This window comes from Mytilus galloprovincialis, chromosome 10 (assembly GCF_965363235.1).
Source record: "Mytilus galloprovincialis chromosome 10, xbMytGall1.hap1.1, whole genome shotgun sequence".
Taxonomy (NCBI): Eukaryota; Metazoa; Mollusca; class Bivalvia; order Mytilida; family Mytilidae; genus Mytilus; species Mytilus galloprovincialis.
In genome coordinates this window covers 3,451,817-3,477,235 of record NC_134847.1, presented here as the reverse complement: position 1 = coordinate 3,477,235, position 25,419 = coordinate 3,451,817, and the positions used below count along the sequence as shown (strand labels likewise).

Genomic DNA, 25,419 nt, shown 5'->3' with positions numbered 1-25,419 from the left:
TAGATTTTCTAACCATTGGAAAGTGTTGAAAAAATAGTACTGCCTAATTGAATGAGATAGATTTTCAAACCATTGGAAAGTGTTGAAAAAATAGTACTGCCTAATTGAATGAGATAGATTTTCAAACCATTGGAAAGTGTTGAAAAAATAGTACTGCCTAATTGAATGAGATAGATTTTCAAACCATTGTTGAAAAAATAGTACTGCCTAATTGAATGAGATAGATTTTCAAACCATTGGAAAGTGTTGAAAAAATAGTACTGCCTAATTTAATGAGATACATTTTCAAACCATTGGAAAGTGTTGAAAAAATAGTACTGCCTAATTGAATGAGATAGATTTTCAAACCATTGGAAAGTGTTGAAAAAATAGTTCTGCCTAATTGAATGAGATAGATTTTCAAACCATTGGAAAGTGTTGAAAAAATAGTACTGCCTAATTGAATGAGATAGATTTTCAAACCATTGGAAAGTGTTGAAAAAATAGTACTGCCTAATTGAATGAGATAGATTTTCAAACCATTGGAAAGTGTTGAAAAAATAGTACTGCCTAATTGAATGAGATAGATTTTCAAACCATTGGAAAGTGTTGAAAAAATAGTACTGCCTAATTGAATGAGATAGATTTTCAAACCATTGGAAAGTGTTGAAAAAATAGTACTGCCTAATTGAATGAGATAGATTTTCTAACCATTGGAAAGTGTTGAAAAAATAGTACTGCCTAATTGAATGAGATAGATTTTCAAACCATTGGAAAGTGTTGAAAAAATAGTACTGCCTAATTGAATGAGATAGATTTTCAAACCATTGGAAAGTGTTGAAAAAATAGTACTGCCTAATTGAATGAGATAGATTTTCAAACCATTGGAAAGTGTTGAAAAAATAGTACTGCCTAATTGAATGAGATAGATTTTCAAACCATTGGAAAGTGTTGAAAAAATAGTACTGCCTAATTGAATGAGATAGATTTTCAAACCATTGGAAAGTGTTGAAAAAATAGTACTGCCTAATTGAATGAGCTAGACTCAAGTAACTTAAACTGGAATTACAAGAGTTCTGCGTGAATAATTTCTACTTTGATACTTAAATCTTTTTTTTTTAATAGCTTTTGATAAAATACTGTGGCTTCATTTAGTGTGCAGGGTACAAATCATTGTTGAATCAGGAAATATTGTATTCTAATGAATATTTAATTTCATGATTTTTAGAAATTCTACATTCAATCCTGTAGAAAAATGGTTCACTTTTGTTTATTTGAATTGGTGGTTCATGATTGCTCACAAGATCCAGGAAACAAAGTACAACAGATATAATGATGAACCCACAATAATTTAATTTTGGATGTAACACGTCTTCTGATTGGCTGACGTTATTTTGTTATGAGCCCATAGACATAATTTAGTCAACAGATATAATGATGAACCCACAGTAACAAAATAGAATTGATCCCTTGAAAGCAAATTAGTTAACACATAAATCATTTCTGATGTTACAAAGACATAAGCCTTTGTTGAGATTGCTGGGAAGTTCTAATAACCTAAAGGACTGTCTTATATCAGTCCTATAATTCTAAGAGACTGTATTTTATCAGTCCTATAGTTCTAAACGGACTGTCTTTTACCAGTCCTATGATTCTAACGGACCGTCTTTTAACAGTTCTATAATGCTAAAGGACTAGGGACAGGACTGTCATATCCTTTTAGCTTCTTTCCCCCTTTAGATAATGTTGATATCTGTTTCATTAACTCTCGTACTTTGATCTGAAAAGAAAACAATAAAGCATTAGTATTGTGGAAGTTGGAATTAAAAATTTGCAAAACCTAACATATTCATTTTTAAAGTCTAAAATGGGAAAAATGGGTCATATCTAGTTTTTCTTCATTAACCATCAGGGCCTACTTCGATTCGTCCAACTTGGGTTGACTTGAGGTAAAATATCAGTACTAATGCACATGTGCGCAACCTTTTCGAATCCAAGTCAAAACTCTTCAATCGAACTATCATAAGGGAAGTGATTTTTTTACTGAGCATTAAAAAAATAAAAATATGTTATGTTTCCGTAAGAAAAGTCCTGATCCTGTTTGCTTTTGAAAAATAGTTTGTTACGTCAGCTAAAAAGGGTTGAGAAAAAAAAGGTTGTTCAGAAAAAAATAATTAATTTCTGTTTTATTTATAAACCTACCAAAATACAGGCAAAAAATTAATTTCCCTCGTCAGCCTTTTTCTTTGTCTGTATTTTGTCAAATACCAGTTTATTTGTATCACTTTTATTTGAATCAACTACTTGACGCTATCTTGAAACTCAATTAAACCTGCCCAGACCCAGGATTGATGTCCAGTTAACTCGGGTAGGTTCAAAAGGTCAAACTTGGGGGGTTTGGTTGTCAGTCAAGTAAACCTGACAGACTCTACTAATCCGAGTTTGACGAATTGAAGTAGCCCCAGGTGTTAAAAAATGTTATAAACACACAAGTAGAAATATGCTGATTTTCACCCAAACATATTCTGGTCCTACATTACATTTGTTATAACATGAGCGACACAAAGGGTGCCAACTGTGGAGCAGGATCTGCTTACCCTTTTCGGAGTACCTGAAATCACCTCCAGTTTTTGGTGGGGTTCATGTTGCTTATTCTTTAGTTTTCTATGTAAGGGTTAAATATTTCGCAGTGGTGTCTTGACATAGCTTTGTTTGGACTTGTTTGTTTGCTTTTTGGCCTTGAATGTTTGTCCCTAATATTTTATTAACTGAGCATTTGCATTCAGATATCGCAGATCAAATTTATTCGTTCATAGTGTATTAATGTACGTTTTTTGATTGAGTTAAGCCTGCCAATTGATATTTTATCGTGTGTTTTTCTATGTTGTGATGTTATGCTATTGTTTCAGAAAAAGGGAGAAGGTTTGGATCCATTAAAACATTTAATCCCGCTGCAAATGTTTGCACCTGTCCTAAGTCAGGAATCTGATGTACAGTAGTTGTTGTTTGTTTATGTAATTTATACGTGTTTCTACTTTTTTTATTCTATATAGATTAGACCGTTGGTTTTCCCATTTGAATGGTTTTACACTAGTAATTTTGGGGCCCTTTATAGCTTGTTGTTCCGTGTGAGCAAAGACTCCGTGTTGAAGGCCGTACATTGACCTATAATGGTTTACTTTTTTAAAATTGTTATTTGGATCTATGTCATGTGAACTATTGTTTGTCTTTGTCTTTTTCATTTTTAGCCATGGGGTTGTCAGTTAATTTTTACTTTATGAGTTTGACTGTCCCTCTGGTATCTTTCACCCCTCTTTTATAGTCAGTGTTCTCGCCCAAACATAGTCTAGTCCCCATTCTAAATCACTTTACTCCCCCAAACATATGATGACAAGAGGAGATGGTAATAATATAGCATAAACAAATTACTCGAATTCTTCACAGAAAAGTAGTTTAGTTATAAAATCAAAATGAATTCCCCTAGTGCCTGTGGTTTCCGCTAGTGCCTGTGGTTTCCCGCTCAGTAAATCAGAATGAATTCCCCTAGTGCCTGTGGTTTCCGCTCAGTAAATCAGTTGTTTACTTTTCTTTTGCATGATCTGATCTTCAATTTCTTAAATTTTACTCAATCTGTTTGTGAGATAATTTTTACCTTGAGGAAGTTTCCCAGCTACAACTGATCTCAAAAGTATGGCCATGGGTTCTCACTAATGATATTTTGAAGGCCTGTCCAGGGACTTGCCATTTTTGGTCATAGTGAATTCAACAGAGAAGATAACAAGAATGTGTCCATAGTACACGGATGCCCCACTCGCACTACCATTTTCTATGTTCAGTGGACCGTGAAATTGGGGTCAAAATTATAATTTGGAATTATAATTAGAAATATCATATCATAGGGAACATGTGTACTAAGTTTCAAGTTGATGTAACTTTAACTTCATCAAAAACTACCTTGATCAAAAACTTTAACCTGAACTTCGCACTATCATTTTCTATGTTTAGTGGACCATGAAGTTGGGGTCAAAACTATAATTTGGCATTAAAATTAGAAAGATCATATCATGGGGAACATGTGTACTAAGTTTCAAGTTGATTGGACTTCAACTTCTTCAAAAACTACCTTGACCAAAAACTTTAACCTGAAGCGAACGGACGCACAGACGGACGGACGAACAGACGGACGGACGAACGGAGGCACAGACCAGAAAACATAATGCCCTTCTACTATCGTAGGTGGGGCATAAAAATTCATTATTTCAGTCTCCATACAAAATTAACCAATGCCATTAAATTTAGATTATCTATAAAGTTGGCTGTAAAGATATGATATCTTCACATTGGATACAACATTTTACAATCCTGAAGCATCTTGGGATTTACCAGTTTTTAAAATAAAGAGAACAAGACAAATTTTGATGACTCCAGGAATTACGGCCTGACCAAAGTGAAAGCCCTGCAGGGACCTTTGATGACATTTTAGCTGCTGAAACATAAATAAACTACCTGATTGTTCTCATTTGTCTCAGTAAGTTTTTTCTGTACATTTGTAAATTTAATTCTCCATTCTTTCTCGGATTCATAATTCTGAGCCTTCAGTTCTGTTAGCTACAAAAAAATCACAACAAATTCAAAGATTGATAGATGAATATAAAGAACTTTATCTAGGTTTAATTTGCAATTTTCTACATAAGAAAATGCCTGTACCAAGTCAGGAATATGACAGTTATTGTCCATTCGTCTAAAGCTGTTTAAGCTTTTGATTTTGCCATTTGCTTAAGGACTTTCCGTTTAGAATTTTCCTCAGAGTTCAGTATTGTTTTGTTATTTTACATTTTATACAACTTTTCAATAAAACATAACAACAATTTACTCTTTACCAAAGGTATCTTATTATTTTTTTAAAACCCTTTTTTCTTAGAGGTAATCTTGACATTGAACATTGAGGATGTTCCAGAAGAAATGAAAATAAATAAACGTGTGTGAGAGTGTGTGCATGGGGATTGAGTAAGGAGGTCAGGGGGCACATTTGTACAACTTAAGTTAGCCTCAATATCATATTTAAGGAATAACAGCACTGTAGTTGAAGAGTTGCTACCGAAGTAGCTGAGACAGTAAAACAGAAATTTGTGACCTTGAGATCAAAATTGACGCTGACAACTACAGTACTGTTATTTTGATTCTAATGTATTACAAAGAGAAAGCTTGAAAAAATGTATAAATTTGAAATAAAATAAAATGTGAATCTTTACAAATGATTTTGGTGCAAAGACGTCATAGCTAAACGAGATGTCATATAAATGAAAACTTACAAACTGTAGGTTTTAATGTTACCTCTACGATTCGAATTTGGATAAAATGACATCAAAATGGCAATTTTGTGGTAGGTGTTGTTATATTTTTGAAAAATGATTTCAATGTTTAGGGGCCTGGGTGGCCTTAGTAGTTTCTACTGTAATTACTAGCCAGTCAATCCTTAGGTTGTGAGTTCTAACCCTGGTCATGCAGGTGCACTTGACTCCAATCTTAATTGACTAGGATTGTCAGTTTTCCTATTGAAGGTCCGTGGTTTTCTACCGGCACTCCAGCTTCCTCCACCAATAAAAACCGACTGCCACGAAATAGCCCAAAAGCTGTGCTTAAAAGTGGTGTTAAAAGACCAAAAATCAAATCAAATTAATGTTCACATTCATAAACTGCCTCTGTTCTATACTGTCAATGATATAAATACATTTGTTGTATCACTCTAAGGTGACGCCCTCAAAATCCTAGCTCACATCCAGAATTGCAAAATAATTTTCTATTTCAAGTAGCTCCTTTTTATTTCTTCATTCTTCCATCATTTACCTCAGCTAACAGCCTCTATAAATCGTTTTTTTCTGAAGAAGAACAAATTTGCAGAATCCTACCTTTTTTTCTTTTTCCAATAGCTGTTGTTCTTTTTGTTGAAGTGTTTTCTTCAGTCCTTCCATCTGTTCTTGTAGAAGCTGTAAAGCTATCAGATGTTCTGAGCTGTGGGGGTCCTCAGTGGGTCTGTCTGTCAGACTACTCATATTTAACCCTGTTATTGAGGACAAACTACTTCCACTAAAATTATAAAAAAACAAAAATAATGGAACTTTGCTATGAAATAAAATTCTATACAAATCTTTTGATTTAGCTCCCTTTGTTCATTCATGTCCAGGTGTATTTTTTTAACCCTTGACCTTCAAGATGCAAGAAAATAATATCATCAACTATATTTTATCCTTGGTTGAAGAGATGCTAAGATGTTTCCTAAAGTTTGATTAAATGATATAATATCATGTCCTATTTATATTAAGAAATAATACATTAATGTCATGTTTTCTGCTCATTTTCACATGGTAAGGCCGTAGTTTTTTTATTTTTAGTTTTACGAACCCTCCTACCCTAATTTTTGCCAAATAGGAAAAAAAATAAAATCAAAAATGTTGATTTTTATTTTTTTTTTCTCCTCCGACCCAGTGTTTTTCATGCAAAAAAAAATAATTTTTAGTTCATAACTGCATGAAAGAATCTAAATTTATGCTCTTGGTGATTTAGTAAGTTGTTGCACATTGATTTTCAATTCAAACCTTGTCAAGAAAAAAAAAATAGTTGTTACACTAGTAGAAAATCTCCTGGTGAAATAAAAAAAAAAAATTTTGATATTGACAGTTGGTATTAAAAAAAAAAATCAGCAGCAGCAGTTTTTTTTTTTTTTTTTTTCGTCCTCCTACCCATTGGTTTTGTCAAAAAATTTCGTAAAACTAAAAATATAATAACTATGGCCTAAGGCATTACATTTGTAAATAGCTTGTACTGAGAGATAGAAATAAGAACAGTGTCATAATAGAATTCAAAACTTGTTTACAAACCTATGATAATATAACTTATTTTCTGACTATATAAAAAAGAAGATGTGGTGTGATTGATTGCCAATGAGACAACTATCCACAAAAGACCAAAATGACACAGACATTAACAGCTGTAGGTCACCGTACGGCCTTCAACAATGAGCAAAGCCCATACCGCATAGTCAGCTATAAAAGGCCCCGATAAGACAATGTAAAACAATTCAAACAAGAAAACTAATGGCCTTATTTATGTAAAAAAAAAAATGAACGAAAAACAAATATTTTACACATAAACAAACGACAACCACTGATTTACAGGCTCCTGACTTGGGACAGGCACATACATAAATAATGTGGCGGGGTTAAACATGTTAGTGGGATCCCAAACCTACCCCTAACCTGGGACAGTGGTATAAAAATATAAGGGCATACACTACAGGCACAGAAACACATTCTACTGAATCCACACAGCACGAGTAACAAACCCTGCAGAAAATATAAAAAAGAAGATGTGGTATGATTGCCAATGAGACAACTATCCACAAAAGACCTATAAAATTAAGCAACTTAATTCTAAAAAACACATCAATAGTTCAAACAGAAGATGGTGTCTTCCTGATAAAATTTTAAGCTTTGTAATTAATGTGTTTTATTTCACATTCATTTTAAAATCCTTCTGTTAATTTGTAAAGAGTTACTTCCAATTAGTATTTTGTATTCACTGACGAGTTAATTCAAGATTCATCAATAATGTATTCAGAACAGCCATAAACATGATCAGTGTGAATTGAAAGAGATCCGTTTGCGCCAAAAATGCGTCCTTTTGCGCCACAACATTTTTTCTCCAATGCTACGTTTGCGCCACCTGTTTTAAATTACATAGTATCATTTGCGCCAAAAATAAAACATATGATTGCGCCAATTAGAGGCAAAATGACATCCCTACTCCTTTATTCAACTTTGAACTGACAGTTTACACGGCAAATGTTTCCTTTTCTGAAACATACTTAATCTTTCTTCTTACTACTGATGCATAGGTTCTTCCCAATTTAATATATGTATAGTAGCTTGTAACTTTATTGTCCAAAAACACAAACATTCAAGGATGAAATGCATAAAAGAGTTCATAATAATTCCTGTGGAATGCTTCTGCTCCATTACTGTGGTACATCTTGCGGTAGATATGGTTTCATCATGCATGGATGGTGGGAAAAAAGCACTGTGTCATCAACATATCTGGCTAAAACATAATCACCATAAGCTTCTATTTTCTTCTCTTTTGGCATACTGTGGATTCATTATTATTTGTTGGATACCAATTGTAGTGGTTTTCGTGGGTACAGGTGAACCACGAATTTAAATGTTCAATGAATTACAAATTTCTATCAGGTTGTATTTAGACTTTTGCAAAACCACGAAATTACATATCCACGAAAAAGGCAGGTTTTGGGCAATTCACGAAAATTGGTACCCATGAAAATAAATGAATCCACAGTATCTTGTATTAAATATTCAGCAAAGCCACAAGTGTTCTTCTCTCTCTGTATATAGACTGTCTAATGCATGTCAAGTCATTTCTGTCCAGATGCTCATCTTCATGGTGAAATATCTCCGAAAATATGATATTTTTTAAGACAAAAATAAGAATAAATATTAATCATTAATATTCAAAATAGATAGTGTACAGGTAAATTGGCGCAAATGAGTTCCAAATATTGGCGCAATTGATACATTTGGAAAACAAAATTTGGCGCAAATGATACCCCGAAAAACAGTAATTGGTGCAAAAGGACTGCTGCCTGTGAATTCACCTTCAAAAAGATACAAGGATATGAAGGAAGAAACAACTTAAGCATGTACACATTAAGAGTTAAACCCAGATTTTACCATGGCCACTACATTGATTTTCATTTTTAAAAGCATCACATATATGTACCAGGATTCATTTTTTGAATGCCAGGCACACATTTCGTCTACAAAATAAATTCTGAAAGGTATAACGAAATACAGCTAAGGTTATCTATGTCTTGTATAAAGAATTCATAGCATTATTATAACAGAAAGTTTCTTTAAAAGTTTTAAGGGATAAGTAGGCAATTTTTTATTCATTTTACATTTGTCTTATTAGACTATGTACATGTATTATATACCTAAAAAAAGTTAAGGAAAATTAAATATTGTACAAGCAATTGGAAAATAATAATATCAATAACAAAAGATAAATATTTTATCATCAGTATATTTGAGATGTAACTAAAGCAAAACATTGAGGAAAATATGGGTTGATGACAAATTTTCTAAATGCATAAAATTGAGAATGGAAATAGGGAATGTGCCAAAGAGACAACAACCTGACCATAGAAAAAAACAACAGCAGAAGGTCACCAACAGGTCTTCAATGTAGCAAGAAATTTCCGCACCCGGAGGCGTCCTTCAACTGGCCCCTAAACAAATATATACTAATTCAGTGATAATGGATGCCATACTAATTTCCAAATTGTACACAAGAAACTAAAATTAAAATAATACAAGACTAACAAAGGCCAGAGGCTCCTGACTTGGGACAGGCGCAAAAATGCGGCGGGGTTAAACATGTTTGTGAGATCTCAACCCTCCCCCTATACCTCTAGCCAATGTAGAAAAGTAAATGCATAACAATACGCACATTAAAATTCAGTTCAAGAGAAGTCTGAGTATTAGATGAGTATAGCCTAGGTTAAGTACAAATGGGTTATAAAATATTTAGAAGACTATCCTGAAATTATCCACACTACTCTCACGAGGGTTTGAAAATGCTCCATTCAACTTTCTGTTTTAAAAACCAATGAACCATTTGGAATCCTTTGGTTTTGTCATTATGGGTCACATCTCAAAATTTTGAAGCCAGAAATTTCATTGGCTGATGTAATAATTACAAGATCAGAACGGAGTGTTGTCAGAACCTTGTAATGGCAGTTTGGATACAGGATCTATATTTTAATCAGAATGAATTTTAATGAAGACCAACAAGAGAGAGAGAACAAAAGAATGAAAATAAAACATCATGTACTGTTTGGAAATAAAAATCGTAAAATCTAAACACTTTGAAATTAGACCACTTAACAATAGGTTCATCTGTTACCATGGTTACATGGCCATTTCAGCCAAGCAAGGTAAAGTCACATTTAAGTTGAAGAAATATAATAACAATATCTATATGTACATGAATGCTTGCATAATGAATATTCCAGTTCACCAAATAAAGCAATGAAGTCCTAAATCATTTTTTTTGTTGCTTTAATTCTACCCGACTACCATCGTTCAAATCTTCCCCTTAAGATGATATGATTTCCTCCATCAAAAGCAGATGAATACATTGACATGAATTAAGCTCAGGGGCGATGAAGCTTACTTTTTTAAGAAAGAGAATCTGCTTTGATCTGCATTAGACTGAATATCTGGTCTGGAAGAAAAAATGTCTGCGTCCATTAATATTAAAAAAGTGTTTGTGTGGTAGTATGAGTACAACCCATCACAAAACAACTGTCAAAATTTCCAAAGACAACCAAATCTACTGTGGATTTGTTTGATTTACTGGTAATGGGTACCAATTGGGATTGAATAAAATTGTAAATTTTTTAACACTTAATTTGGTGGTTTTTACAAATTCTGCATACAAATCTGAAGGATAGGTATTTTGTTGAACACAGAAATAAGAGGTTCCCTAATATCCATGAAAGCCATAAATATTATTATTACGAATCCAAAGTATAAAACTTGAGTCAATTTTTTTTGTTAAAGTCATAAGAAAGCTCAAATTAAAAAAATGTTTTTATAACTCAATGAATAGTTTTCGTTATAAAACTTATGTACATATACTTTTTTCTGAAGAAAATTCTTTAATTTGTTCATATTAAGAAAAAGTTTACTTTATTTTAATTGCTTCCTTCCAGGAAGCAATTCCCAGACATATTTTCCGTATGTAGAGTGACATCCGTGTGACCCATCTCGTAAAAATCCGGTGATCACAATACGCATGGATGTCCTTCAAATAAACTATTATCTAATTTACATGTTAAACACGTGCTCAATATCCATGCTTTTTTGTTGATTGTTGACAAACAGGTGACAATTGTTAAACTTCGGCTTCAAAACACCTACCATATTTTCACAACAACACTGACCAATTGAAAAAAAAATTGACGATTATACGAAATTTATGCGTAAAAATGAAAAAAATCATGCACAGAAGACTAAGTTTATGATGTTTGTTTGCTTTGGTTCAAGAATTGGAATAATATTATTTTTCACCGGTCACTCGTTTATTATGACTTTAAATCTTTCTTAAATTCTAGTAGCTGACAGAAGTATTCTTGATGCTATAAAGTGAGAAATTATTTCATTTATTTTATTTATGCGAAGAAGATTTTCTCAGAAAAGTCCAGAGGCTTTTCATTTATAGGGATGATGATCCCATATTGTAGAGAGAAACAAAAGGGATTTTATTCACAATAAGATCTTATGAATAAAAGTATGCGTTCAAAAATTCATGGTCATTATCACAGTTTCTATATTTTGAATCAAGTAATGAGAAGATGAAAATAAAACTCAATTTTTACAGCTTTTACATTAATGCTAGCAAGACAAATCTTTGTGTGGCTTGCTTGCTTTATTTGTATCAGTGTTTGCTCAAGCATGGTAATTAAGATAGGCGGGGCTTCAGCTTGTATACATCATACTTAAATTTTATTGGACGTTATGTTGGAGGTTAAGGACACTAGATTTCAAAACATCACATGACACATATTCTCACATGTTTCCTTACCTGTAAATATACACTACTTCGTCGAAATTATCTTCCTATTACGCCAGTTCATTTTCACAATCGTAAAAACGGAAGACAATTTTTTTGTCAAAGATCTAACTTAAAGACTGTCGTCAAGCACTTTTAGTAAAATAGCTATTCCAACACACCTACTCTGATTTTGTGATCAATTGGATAGGTATTTCACTTGACCCCTATATTTCATCTTTTAGTACTGTGATTTTTTTATGTTATAAAGTCAACCTGTTTTTTGCTTTGCTTTATAAAATGATAGAGTCTGAAGCGAGATGATGTATCAAATACTCTTGTTTTGTACATTTTCAAGACAAAATATTCATCTCGAACACACCCTAACATAACAAGAGTGCACACGCTGAAATGTCTCGCCTTCTATACTAATCATTGATATTATGTTGATAGTCCTAAGTATAAAGCTTAGTTTTATTACAACTGTCTCATAAACTTAACATTAACCAAGATAACTAAACAAAGACCAATGAACCTTGAAAATGAGGTCAAGGTCAGATGAACAATGCCAGGCAGACATGTACAGCCAACAATGCTTCTATACAACATATATAGTTGACCCATTACATGTACTTATAGTTTAAGAAAAATAGACCAAAACACAAAAACTTAACACTGTGCAATGAACCGTGAAAATGAGGTCACCGTCAAATAAAACCTGCTCGACTGACATAAAGATCATAAAATATTTCCATACACCAAATATAGTTGACCTATGGCATACAGTATTAGATAAAAAGACCAAAACTCAAAAACTTAACTTTGACCACTGAACCATGAAAATGAGGTCAAGGTCACATGACATCTGCCCCCTAGACATGTACACCTTACCATCATTCCATACAACAAATATAGTAGACCTATTGCATATAGTATGAGAAAAATAGAACAAAACACAAAAATTTAACTATAACCACTGAACCATGAAAATGAGGTCAAGGTCAGATGACACCTGCCAGTTGGACATGTACACCTTACAGTCCTTCCATACACCAAATATACTAGCCCTATTGCTTATAGTATCTGAGATATGGACTTGACCACCAAAACTTAACCTTGATCACTGATCCATGAAATGAGGTCGAGGTCAAGTGAAAACTGTCTGACAGACATGAGGACCTTGCAAGGTATGCACATACCAAATATAGTTATCCTATTACTTATAATAAGAGAGAATTCAACATTACAAAAAATTTGAACTTTTTTTTCAAGTGGTCACTGAACCATGAAAATGAGGTCAAGGACATTGGACATGTGACTGACGGAAACTTCGTAACATGAAGCATCTATATACAAAGTATGAAGCATCCAGGTCTTCCACCTTCTGAAATATAAAGCTTTTAAGAAGTGAGCTAACACCGCCGCCGCCGGATCACTATCCCTATGTCGAGCTTTCTGCAACAAAAGTTGCAGGCTCGACAAAAAAGGTGCACTCGATTTTCTCTTTCCGATACAATTGTTTCCCATTTTTTTTTAATATTTTCTTGAGTTACATAATCGAAGGGCAGACATGGAAATAACTGACTGAACTAATAGATTGATATGTTATAAAAACAATATTAGGTCAATTAATGTTGAAGGTCAGTTTCTCAGCCTCATACAAGAAAAAAGTTTATATTTTTCTTTCATTGACAAATTATTGTATTTTTACAGGTGAGAAAACATGTGAGAATATTTGTCATGTGATGTTTTAAAATTAAGTGTCCTTAACCTCAGACATAACGTCCAATAAAATCTTAGTATGATGTATACAAGCTGGAGCCCCGCCTATCTTAATTGCCATGCTTGAGCAAACATTGATACAAACAAAGCAAGCAAGCCAATCAAAGATTTGTCTTGCTAGCATTAATGTAAAAGCTGTAATTGTCTTTACTTTTTATAATAAATTGGTGATAACTGGATAGAAAACAGTGAGTAAAAATGTTATTTCAATGAATTCTGGGCTTATCTTATATAGAACCATAATCTTAGATAAGCATTTTAAAAAATCGTGAAATCATAGATTTAAAATAACTTTTAAACATTTTGCTTAAATCTAGGTTCCGATTTCAGACCACTAAAAACTGGTGTTGAAATAAGAACTAACTTAACAGTTATAAACTTTTAAATGAAAAACATGCAGAAAATACTCTAAACTCAACTACAGATAAAGACTAATGATACTTTATAGATTAATGGAGGTAGTATTTATAATTTATACTCAAACTAATCAACTACTGTAAATTTAGAAATTATTGCAATGTTTTTATTATTGTGAAAATTTGACAGGGTCATAATCGCAATGATTAAAACACGCATTTGGAAAATTTTGTATGAATTAAACAGGATATTTCTCAATAACGCAAACATTAAAATCGCATTTTAGTCTAAAATGATAAAATCACATAAAATGATAAAATTGCAATAATAAATACACGCAATAATTTCTAAATTTACAGTAGATATATGTGTGTGTGTATACCAATATTTGCTTAATAAAACCTCCCTAGTTTACCTTTTTGTTGGTGTAACACCATTAGTTGATGAGTTTGTCTCTAACCGAGGTTTCTTAGAAGGTGGAGTTTGTGCTGCTGCTGCTGTTGGAGTATTTGGTTCACTTGATCTATAAAACACAGGCACTAAATATAATACATGTATCTTTACTTGTCACTAAAACACAGGCACTAAATATAATACATGTACCTTTACTTGTCACTAAAACACAGGCACTAAATATAATACATGTATCTTTATTTGTGACTAAATTCCAATATTTCTAAGCTACATGTATATACACTTAAAGGACCATATTAGAAATAAGCAGAAACGCTTTCATGGGATATCCTTGTTAGGATATCAACTTCAGAGTGTATGTTAGTATTACTGTATGTGTTTAATTTCATATTTTTAAACTGTACTTGTATATAGTTGATATGGATTCTTACATGAACTTGACCTTTCACGTTTTTATCTTTCATGAATGTATTTATGGATTATCATTATAAATTATGATTAACAATAATTTGTGTCCATAAGACGCAACACCACAGCTCTCATTTTAACAGTTCTATGTTCAGTGAAGCATAATATATTGGTCAAAACCCGTATTCCACTTATATATTAAACAGTTCACTTCATAACAAATGTCTGTACTACATTTCAAGTTGATGTAACCTTAAAGTACTTTTTACTTTTTTTAGTGATCAATGTGTTTCTCACCAACATTTACTTTTAACTGTGGTGATATGTTCCTCACCAAACTTACTTTTGACTGGTGATGTGTTCCTCACCAAACTTACGTTTGACTGTGGTGATATGTTCCTCACCAAACTTACTTTTGACTGTGGTGATATATTTCCTCACCAAACTTATTTTTGATTGGTGTGATATGTTCCTCACCAATACTTACTTTTGACTGCAGTGATGTGTTCCTCATCAAACTTACTTTTGACTGTGATGATATGTTCTTCACCAAACTTACTTTTGACTGTGGTGATATGTTCCTCACCAAACTTATTTTTGACTGGTGATATGTTCCTCACCAATACCTCCTTTTGACTGCGGTGATGTGTTCCTCACCAAACTTACTGTTGACTGGTGTGATGTCTTCCTCACCAAACTTACTTTTGACTGTGATGATATGTTCCTCACCAAACTTATTTTTGACTGTGGTGATATGTTCCTCACCAAACTTACTTTCGACTGTAGTGATGTGGTTCCTCGCCAAACTTACTTTCGACTGTGGTGATATGTTCCTCACCAAACTTACTTTTGACTGTGGTGATGTGTTCCTTGTCCAACTTTCTTTTGACTGGGATGTGTTCATCACCAAAACTTACTTTTGACTTATGATGTGTTCGTCACTAATACTTACTTTTGACTGTGGTAATGTGTTCATCACCAAAACTATCTTTTGACTGATAATGTGTTCCTCACCAATACTTACTTTTGACTGGTGATGTGTTCCTCACCAATACTTACTTTTGACTGGTGATGTGTAACATGTGTTCCTCACCAACACTTACCTTTGACTGATGATATGTTCCTCACCAAATCTTACTTTTGACTGGTGATGTGTTCCTCACCAACACTTACCTTTGACTGATGATATGTTCCTCACCAATATTTACCTTTGACTTGTGATGTGTTCCTCACCAACACTTATCTTTGACTGGTGATGTGTTCCTCACCAACACATACCTTTGAATGATGATATGTTCCTCACCAATACTTACTTTTGACTGTGGTGATGTGTTCCTCACCAACACTTACCTTTGACTTGTGATGTGTTCCTCGCCAACACTTATCTTTGACTTGTGATGTGTTCCTCACCAATACTTACTTTTGACTGGTGATGTGTTCCTCACCAACACTTACCTTTGACTGATGATATGTTCCTCACCAATACTTACTTTTGACTGTTGTGATGTGTTCCTCACCAACACTTACCTTTGACTGATGATATGTTCCTCACCAATACTTACTTTTGACTGTTGTGATGTGTTCCTCACCAAACATACTTTTGACTGTGGTGATGTGGTTCCTCACCAAACTTACTTTTGACTGTGATGATATGCTTCTCATCATACTTACTTTTGACTGGTGATATGTTTCTCACCAATACTTACTTTTGACTGATGATGTGTTCCTCACCAACACTTACCTTTGACTGATGATATGTTCCTCACCAATACTTACTTTTGACTGTTGTGATGTGTTCCTCCTCAACACTTACCTTTGACTGATGATATGTTCCTCACCAACACTAACCTTTGACTGATGATGTGTTCCTCACCAATACTTACTTTTGACTGTGGTGATGTTTATGTTTGTGATGGTGGTGATGGTGATGATGTTTGTGTTTATGATGTTTATGAGGCTTCCTTTCACTAGATTTTTCATCCTGACTACCAGTACTCTCTTGACTCTCAGGTACAGCACTACTTGTATTTTCAGTTTTAGGCCCTGGCTTGTTTTCATCTGTAGTTTTGTTCATTATACTATCAAATTTGTCAATTTGTTCTGATTTTTCTGATTTTTCAGATTTTTCTGATGACTTTTTTTGAGACCCAAAGTTCTTTCTTGATACTTCTTGTCGTATCTTAGCTTTAGCCAGCACTCTTTTATAAGCTACTGTACACAACCAGCACATTAACTTTCCATCAACCTGAGAAAATAAACATGAGAAAATGTTACTATCTTTCTCCAGAAGTATTGCAATTAAGTAAAAAGAAAATTATTTTAGCAAATTTATTGTTTACCAGTTGGTCCTGTGACCTGGTTCCATATATGAAAAACTTAAGCCAGTTCTATGATCACATCAGGAAATCTACTTCTAAAATTAAAGAATTAAATATCCATATTTGAAATTTCAAGTCATGAAATTCAGACATCTTCTTTTTTATCCCCTTTTTCCTCAAAGTCATTAGTTCACAGGGAAATTCCTTGCACATGAATTTCATGTGAATTTTCAAAATAAAGTTATTTAAATAACATTTAAATTTCAAAATCATGAAAAATACTAATTCAATTGGATCTCATATGAGCAAATTTTGTCTATAGTGCCTAACAAGATTTTGTGAGGTAGACAAAATTGACTTTAAAACGATCGTATTGACTTTTGATGTGCAGAAATAGGCAGATCGGACATATTTTGACTTTAGTTACTTACTTCTTAAGTTTGGGATTAATTGTAATCAACATATTCCAATGAGACTGAAAAATGTTTTTTTTTATTATGATAAATAATAATTTTACCTGCCGTAGTCGTGCGTAAAATATATTTCGGTATTTCTCTTACGAAAATGACTTGTTTAATGGAACAAAACGTATTATTTGTAAACTTTCTCTTTACTCTTCACAATAGGCTTTTAAAAAATAACCTTTCAACTGTATATTCCGAAAATTTTGTGAAAATCGAATAAGTGGCAATTCTTACCTTTCATACCTTAACTTTCATTGATAAAACATAATATTGACTCGTCCAGTGTCCAGTTTGAAGGTCATTTTAGTTACTGTACACATTCATGCACGTTCTAATTAATCAATAGTCATGTATGAAAAGCATAAACAAGTTTGAAGGTAAACTAATAACAACTTAATCCAATCAAATTGCCTACGATTCAATAACAATGACCAGTCCACATCATAAAAATGTATAGGGGTAAACTGGGTAGGGAGAAAATGTCAGATATATCAAGTTCATTATTTTGCAATAACGAGTAAAAATTTGTTAACCAATAGATTTGTTATAATTTCATAAACATGTCGTTATGTATTGGTATAGTTTTTGGATCTTTCATTAGCGTATTTAAGGCTGTAGAAAGTTTAGCCTTCAAAAGTCAACATAATCATTGACTTTATACAGAAAATTCGCCTTTTTAAAACATTGAATGTTTCACAAATAATACGCGACAACAAAGCAAAATCATTTCTTAAAACACTGCAAAAAAATCACTCTGATTAATACAGTGGTATTGTCATAAATTGCACTGGAGTGAACAGTGGTACATCAAACGTCGAATTCCCTCACACAATGTTATCACACACTATAATTAGAGAACTAAAAAATTGAACACATTGTAAATACCAAATGAAATGTTAGTGAATTGGCAATCATTTCCATTTTTATCCATCTGTTCTTTCAAATGTTTCAATATCATCTCACTTACTGTAAAAGTAAGTACATTGTCCATTTAGGAAGAGGAGTAGCAAATAAAAACTGCACCTTAGCTTTTTGTTATAACAAATGTGTGTGGGGATATTTATAATCAAGGCATATATCCTTTCTTTTTCTTTTCCATTATCACTTTGTCAAGTTCACTTACCGCAATAATGTATCAAGTGTATTTTGGTTTCTTTTTATATTTCAAAAGCACCCTATCTCATTCAAAGTTACATCATCAATTGATAAGATATCTGTTTTTCAAATGTTTGTATTTTTTTTGTTTTTCAAAAATCATTTATAATCTTGCACATTTCAGAAGCATCCCATTCTCAAATTATAGAGTAAATACACACATTGATTGTGTTATCTGTTGTTTCAAATGCAGAATTTTGTTTCCATGTTTACAAGTTTAAGAAACACCTCATAGACCCTCAAACAAATACATTTCTGTTTAACCTTGTTCTAATATTTTTGGAGCACCCCATTAACCCTCACACGTTCACAAATATTAGGAGCACCTCATTAACCTACATAAAGTAAAACTTACTTTAGTTGAGTTGTCTGTTCTTTCAAATGCACATTTCTGTTTACATTGTTCACAAGTTTTTGGAGCACCCCATTTCCTCTCCGAGTTAGTACATCTCTGACATTTGTTCCCAATAAATGCAGCAAGGATATTGCAATATTCACAGGCTGATGGCTGAAAGAAAAATTTATTCAAAATCAAAGTACTTGCTAGTACTGATGGGTAAGAGAACATTCATTTAACAGTGGGAACTAAAACAAGAGGCTCTCAAGAGCCTGAATCGCTCACCTTCAATTTTTTTGTTTAAATCATTCATCAATGATTATTTTTGCTTTTCAGTGTGTGCTAAAATGTGCCATTCAAACATTCTTTGTGTCTGTCATATTTTCTTCACAGGCAAAAATAATGCATTCTACCCCTAGCAACATTGGCTATTTTTCTTGAAGTAAAAGGAAATGAAAGAACATTTAAAATTAATAACTAGAGCTATCTCTCTTTGCATATTTTAAGTCAGTGTGTAGAAACCAAAAAAATAACTAAATCTATATAAATTAGCAATGGCGACCATGTTTGTTGATAGATCAAAACTTCCGATACAATTTATAAACTAGATACCCTAAGGAACATTCAGTTAAAGTTTGGAAGTATTTGGCCTAGTAGTTTCAGAGGAGAAGATTCTTGAAAAACTGCATGTTCTATTTTTAGCCATGACACCCATGTTTTTTGACGAAATAGAAAATAAAACACAAACTTTATTTTATACACCCTACTGATCATTCAGTTGAAGTTTGGTTGAATTTGGTTGAGTAGTTTTAGAGGAGAAGATTTTTTAAAGTTAGCAAATATGATGAACAAATTGTGAAAAATGTCATTAACCCTTTCACCGATTGCTGCCCAGACAGAAGCTACTCTGAGACGATGGCTTCCCTGGCTACTATTACTCAAGTGGGAGATCTTCATAATAAATGTCAATAAAAACTTGTTTGTAGTTATTTGTGTATTTATTTCATTCACTAACACCATGTTCACAGTTTTATTCATGTTTTAATAATTTTTTCTTCTTAAAATATTCAAATTTTCAGCATTTTCTAGGTGAAATTCTCAAAATTCTGCTCTTTGACCCCAAATCGTAATTTTTTAACCCAATACGGCAAAATTTTGAAAATTTTTATGAGGCTGTACAAATTCCTCACACTGAACGATGTCCATTCCAAGTGTTTTGTACTTAAAACCACATTTTATGTCAAAAAAGTGTACTAGTTTGGCTTCAATTCTTCCATATTCTTTCAAAAAAAATGTTCCCTCATTTCAAATTCTCGTAAATTCCGTAAATTTCCTCTGATTTTGACACGGTTTTCAACAAACGGAAGCGCAATGTTTACACTTTCATCCGGGTATCCATCAAAGAAAGATAACTCATGTTTGCACTGTTTTAAGCGGGAAACATAAAAGAGGTATTCCGATCCCGGTAAAACGGGACTCATCGTCAGCTGTCTGAAGCGTGAATCCCGGTAAACCGGGACTCATCAGCGAAAGGGTTAAAAGGACAATAACCCCTTAAGGGGTCAATTGACAATTTTGGTCATATTAACTTATTTGTAGATCTTACTTTGCTGATCATTTTTGCTGTTTACAGTATATCTTTATCTATAATAATAATCAAGATAATGACTAAAAAACTGCAAAATTTCCTTAAAATTACCAATTAAGTGGCAGCAACCCAACAATGGGTTGTTTGATTCATCTGAAAATTTCAGGGCTGATAGATCTTGACCTAATGAACATTTTTACTCCCGTCAGATTTGCTCTAAATGCTTTCGTTTTTGAGATATAAGCCAAAAACTGCATTTGACCCCTATGTTCTATTTTTAGCAATGGCGACCATGTTTGTTGAAAGATCAAAACTTCGGATACAATTTATAAACTAGATACCCTAAGGAACATTCAGTTAAAGTTTGGAAGTATTTGGCCTAGTAGTTTCAGAGGAGAAGATTCTTGAAATAGTTTACGACGACAGACGACAAGTGCGTCCATAAGCTCACTTGGGCCTTCGGGCCAGGTGAGCTAAAAATCAAACCTTGCATAAGTATGTTGTTGTTGTTGCATCAACTTCAATTATGGACCAAAGAAGATAATTTAAATTTTAAATATCAATTCAATATTGACTTCATGTTTTTTTAGAACAGATACCTGCACACTTCATGTAATTTATCTTGAAATGAATTGTTATAGTATACACATGTATACACCATCATTTCGTAAGTTGATTGTCTGAGATCTATTTCTTTGATAAATTTGATAAAATGTTCAATTAAATGCACTTTTTTTTTACAAAAGGCTTTCAGACTTTTTAGAGCTTGACATATTGGATTGACAGTTTGACACCTGAAGACTATATTTTGATCAATAGATCATTAAGGTGGTACCTAACACTTTAACTAAAATTAATTTGGCTCGTTTAATTTCCTTAAAATTTTGACAAAGTATTTACTTTGACCCTTTGACACAAATATAAAAATTTCAAACAATTTGATCCAACCGTTTAATCAGAAAAATTACACTGGTTACATAGCAGTTTGACAAACACTTATTTTGATCATTGAGAAGCTTAATATTCCCTCATGAACACATCGTCATTAAAACGTGCTGCTGATTTTACAGAGTTATCTCCCTGTAGTGTTAGGTACCACCTTAAGATGTCTTTTTATTTTTGGTGTTGTTTGGTTGCTGTCACATTGACATGTTTCCCTACCTTTCCATACAGTTTGACATTCTGAGCACACTTCTTGCAGATAGAATTTGTACTGGTTTTGCTGTAAAAAAAAAAGAAGGAAGAATTTGATATATCATTTATATATGATTATTCATTGTTAAAATCTTATTAGATTCCATATTATAAGTCCACGCTCTGTTTTACTTTCTGTTTTCAAGACCCATTCAGGATCAATATATATACTTTTGGTTTAGTTGAAGTTTATCTAGTATGTATGTTTAAACCATTTTGAATATTAGCCAAAATATATTCTTGCTACCAGTCCCACCACTAAAAATCTCATTTACATACAGAATGTCAACAAAGAATCTTTATGTACATGTATTAGTAACTCTCAGAATTTACAAAGAAAAAGTACTGTAAAATCTTTCAAACTTGGATTTAACATTCAATATTAGAGCTAAAAGATGTGTCTCCTTTAAAGACTTGAGCACAAAAAAAAGTCAAAATATCTGTTTCTTATTAACAATTGAGCTGTTTCAACTTTGTTATTTGCATATAACTGTTTGAAATTTCTGATTTAATATTCAGTTTATACATGTACATAACTCTATAATTTAAAACTGAAAATCAGTTGTAATAGTATCAAACGCGACATGATTTTTTATTAACATGATTAACACAATTAACACGATAACATTTTAAATGTTTGGTTGGTGTGAATCCTTTGGTGACTGTTTCAATAGTGATTATATATAGATTATACCACTGCATCGAGTGTGATACGATATTTATCCACTTGAGACAGTTAAATTTTCAACTTTAAAACGCGAGGCTCAACGAGCGTTTTAAATATTTAAAATTTAACTGTCAAGAGTTGATAAATATCGGATTACATGAGATTTGGTGGTGGAATCGGTTTCTCTAATGATTTTCAAACAATACGCAGGCAAACTTATTGCTTCTTTGCAACTGATCTGCAAAAAGATGTGTTCTAATTATGTGACGTCATCAGACATGGTCCCTTTTTTCATGCCGTCATAATAGGAAATTCAGAAGAAAACAAGAATATTGGACGTTATAATCAGATTTTAACCGAAGAAGAACTGAGATCAAACAAACCACAATTGATTAAATTTTTTTATACAATGGGTGCAGAAAGGGATAAATTGATGAAGAATTAGAGAAACCAATCTATTCAATTTTTATTTTAAGCCATTTTCCGATAAGATAACTTGTGCTTTTATGTCATGTTTAGAGATTATGTTTAGATGTTATGTTTAAATATTATGTTTAGAGATTATCATGATTATGTTTAGAGGTTAGTTTAGGGATGATGTGTTATGTTTAGAGGTTATGTTTAGAGACTATGTTTAGAGATTATGTTTAGAGATTATGTTTAGAGGTTAAGTTTAGAGGTTATGTTTAGGTTATGTTTAGAGATTATGTTTAGAGACTAAAATTACATATACAAACTTACTCTTCCTGTTGGAATTCAATTCTACAATAAGTACATTTTACTATGGGGTAGTAATTTCTGCATTCCTGAAAAATAAATAGCCAATATCACTTTTAATGATATAGATAATACACATGGTACAATCAAAGAGTTGTATTAATCAAAACTTTTTATTTAAACATGTACAATATACTCATACATGCTATAAAGGATTAAAAAATAAAGATTTGTTGGTTCTGATTCCTATTGTCTTTGGGTAATTTCATTTTTCTATTGACTGAAATGATAATATTAAGTTGTTAATTTCTGTGTCATTTGGTCTCTTGTGGAGAGTTGCAATTGTCTCATTTGCAATCATACCACATCTTTTTTTATATTGAAAACATATAATGTTCTTATCATTGAATCTGAATTTAAAAACGATGTGAACAGACCAAGGCCTGTAGGGTGCTAAAAGAAATCTACTCAAATCGGCACCTGGTTAAATCCAAATCTGGTCAAATTTGCACCAAGATGTTAAATCGGCACCAAATCAAATTGGAAATTCAGCACCTGATGTAGTCAATTCAGCATCCATGTTAAATATAAATGTCTTTTTTCAAGTAATTTAGAAAAAAACTTGGAAGATTACAATATTTAAATGAAGGGGTTGTCCAGCATCATTTTTTAGGGGTTTCTGTATGATTTTTTTCTTGTTCAACTTAATAATGTTTATTCGAGGTATTAAATATTTGTTATGCATGTTTTACATGTTTTAATTATCACCAGTTGAGCATTTTACAAGCTTGTTGGTTTAATGCTGTTTTAACTTTTCGCAATAGTGATCATGGTGATAGTTTTCTCTTTTTATTGCTTCAAATTTTCTCATGATAATACAACAGCTTTGAGTATTGTTTAATAGTTTTTTATTTAAGTTTCAGAAGGGAAAAAAGTGAATAACTGTAATAAAACAAAAATCATAGTTAATTGTTCAATTGATACAAGTTAATGATTGATTGAAAAAAAAACTTATTCAAACATTCATCACAGAATGTTTAGAAAACTTCAAACAATTAAACTATGTACATGTACTCTAACTGCTTGATGATTAGTAAAGATATACATGATATAATGAATGATAAAAATCTGATCCCAAAATATTTTAAAATTATCAAAAAAAGAAAGATAATTTATACATTTCTAGAATAATTTATATGGGGACAAAGTCCCCAATAAGAGTAGAAATTTCAATAAAAAAAAAGAAATCAGGAAAATTTTCCCGAAATTTTCATTGTACTAATGAACTCAAAATTGTTCAATTTTTTGGATGTCATGTTTTGAATTCCCGCATCTGCGCAGAAATCTACAATGTACTTCCTTTTTCCGATCTCGTTTGTATGAAACTTTGAGTCAGTCTAGTATAAAATAGGAAGGAACACAATACCAATTTCATTTGATATGAAAAAACGTTACCTGATGATAGCGTTTCTTTGTTTACATTGCATATGACGTCATAACTTAAATAACGTCACAACTAAAATCCCTAACAACAGAACCAAAATTGGAAACGTTACCTGGTTACGGTATTTCCGTTTCTTTTTTTTAACAAATATTTAAGTTACAAAAAAATAATTCATACAGACTTTGTCCCCATTTACAGGTAATGCCTGCCTCATATTATATATGTATATCATTTATTTATCATGTTTATAAGGGGACGAAGTTCCCTATTACGGAAGAAAAAAAAAAAAATCCTGCGAAAAAATTATTCTACTAATGAACTCAAAATTGTTAACTTTTTCTGATCACACTTTTTTATTTTCCAGCATTACCGCAGAAATCTACTTCCTTATTGTTCTCTATGATGCCAATAATTCAAGCGGTACAGATTATCGTGTCAAGCGGAGAATAGCGATAAGGTGTTTACCCATAACAGCAATATTTTATCAAAATGATCTTTTAGCAGTTGAAAACAATTTAAGTTACTAATTGCATTAAAAATAGAAGTAGAAAGTTATAAGAGAAACATCTTGATCAGACTGTAAATTATCTGACAGGCAAATAATTTACTGATGCCGTGATGGGTTAGTAAGATCGTGACTCGCTGGGTTTCATACTTTGCACAATTGTTCAGCTGAAGATAATTCATCAAAAGGGTGTCTCCTATGACACTTTGTACAAGCAAATAATGCAGCCATTTCAAATATATATCAATTTAAGGGTAAAATTTAGTCATCAGTGCTCCTTCAAGTTGGCGGAAGTGCAAATAAATACAGAAATAGTAGGATCGCAGTTTTATTTTTATTTCAAAAACGAATAATTTGACTCAAAACCGAAATCTTTATTTCATTTCTAGTTATTTAATTTTATAATAGATAAATAATGATTACGATTAATTTTTGATATCCGTTTTAAATTAAAGCTTTTAT

At 32.3% G+C, this 25,419-nt stretch overlaps 1 protein-coding gene across 2 annotated transcripts; it reads right to left on the bottom strand.

Moving 5' to 3' along the window:
* Nucleotides 1–318: 318 nt before the first annotated feature.
* LOC143049662 (protein FAM76A-like) lies at nt 319–25,268 on the bottom strand. 2 transcript variants are annotated; one of them, XM_076223301.1, is made up of 10 exons: nt 25,108–25,268; nt 23,033–23,097; nt 21,592–21,652; nt 18,861–19,013; nt 16,452–16,813; nt 14,162–14,269; nt 10,228–10,278; nt 5,889–6,066; nt 4,486–4,587; nt 319–1,759 (listed from the first exon to the last, which is right to left on the bottom strand). In XM_076223301.1, the coding sequence occupies exons 1-10, from the start codon at nt 25,186–25,188 to the stop codon at nt 1,658–1,660; spliced, it is 1,263 nt and encodes a 420-aa protein (XP_076079416.1). In that variant the 5' UTR covers nt 25,189–25,268; the 3' UTR covers nt 319–1,657. The 2 variants fall into 2 exon arrangements, with proteins under 2 accessions (XP_076079416.1, XP_076079417.1); XM_076223302.1 differs by lacking the exon at nt 10,228–10,278 and having other exon boundaries at nt 327–1,759; nt 25,108–25,266.
* Nucleotides 25,269–25,419: the final 151 nt, after the last annotated feature.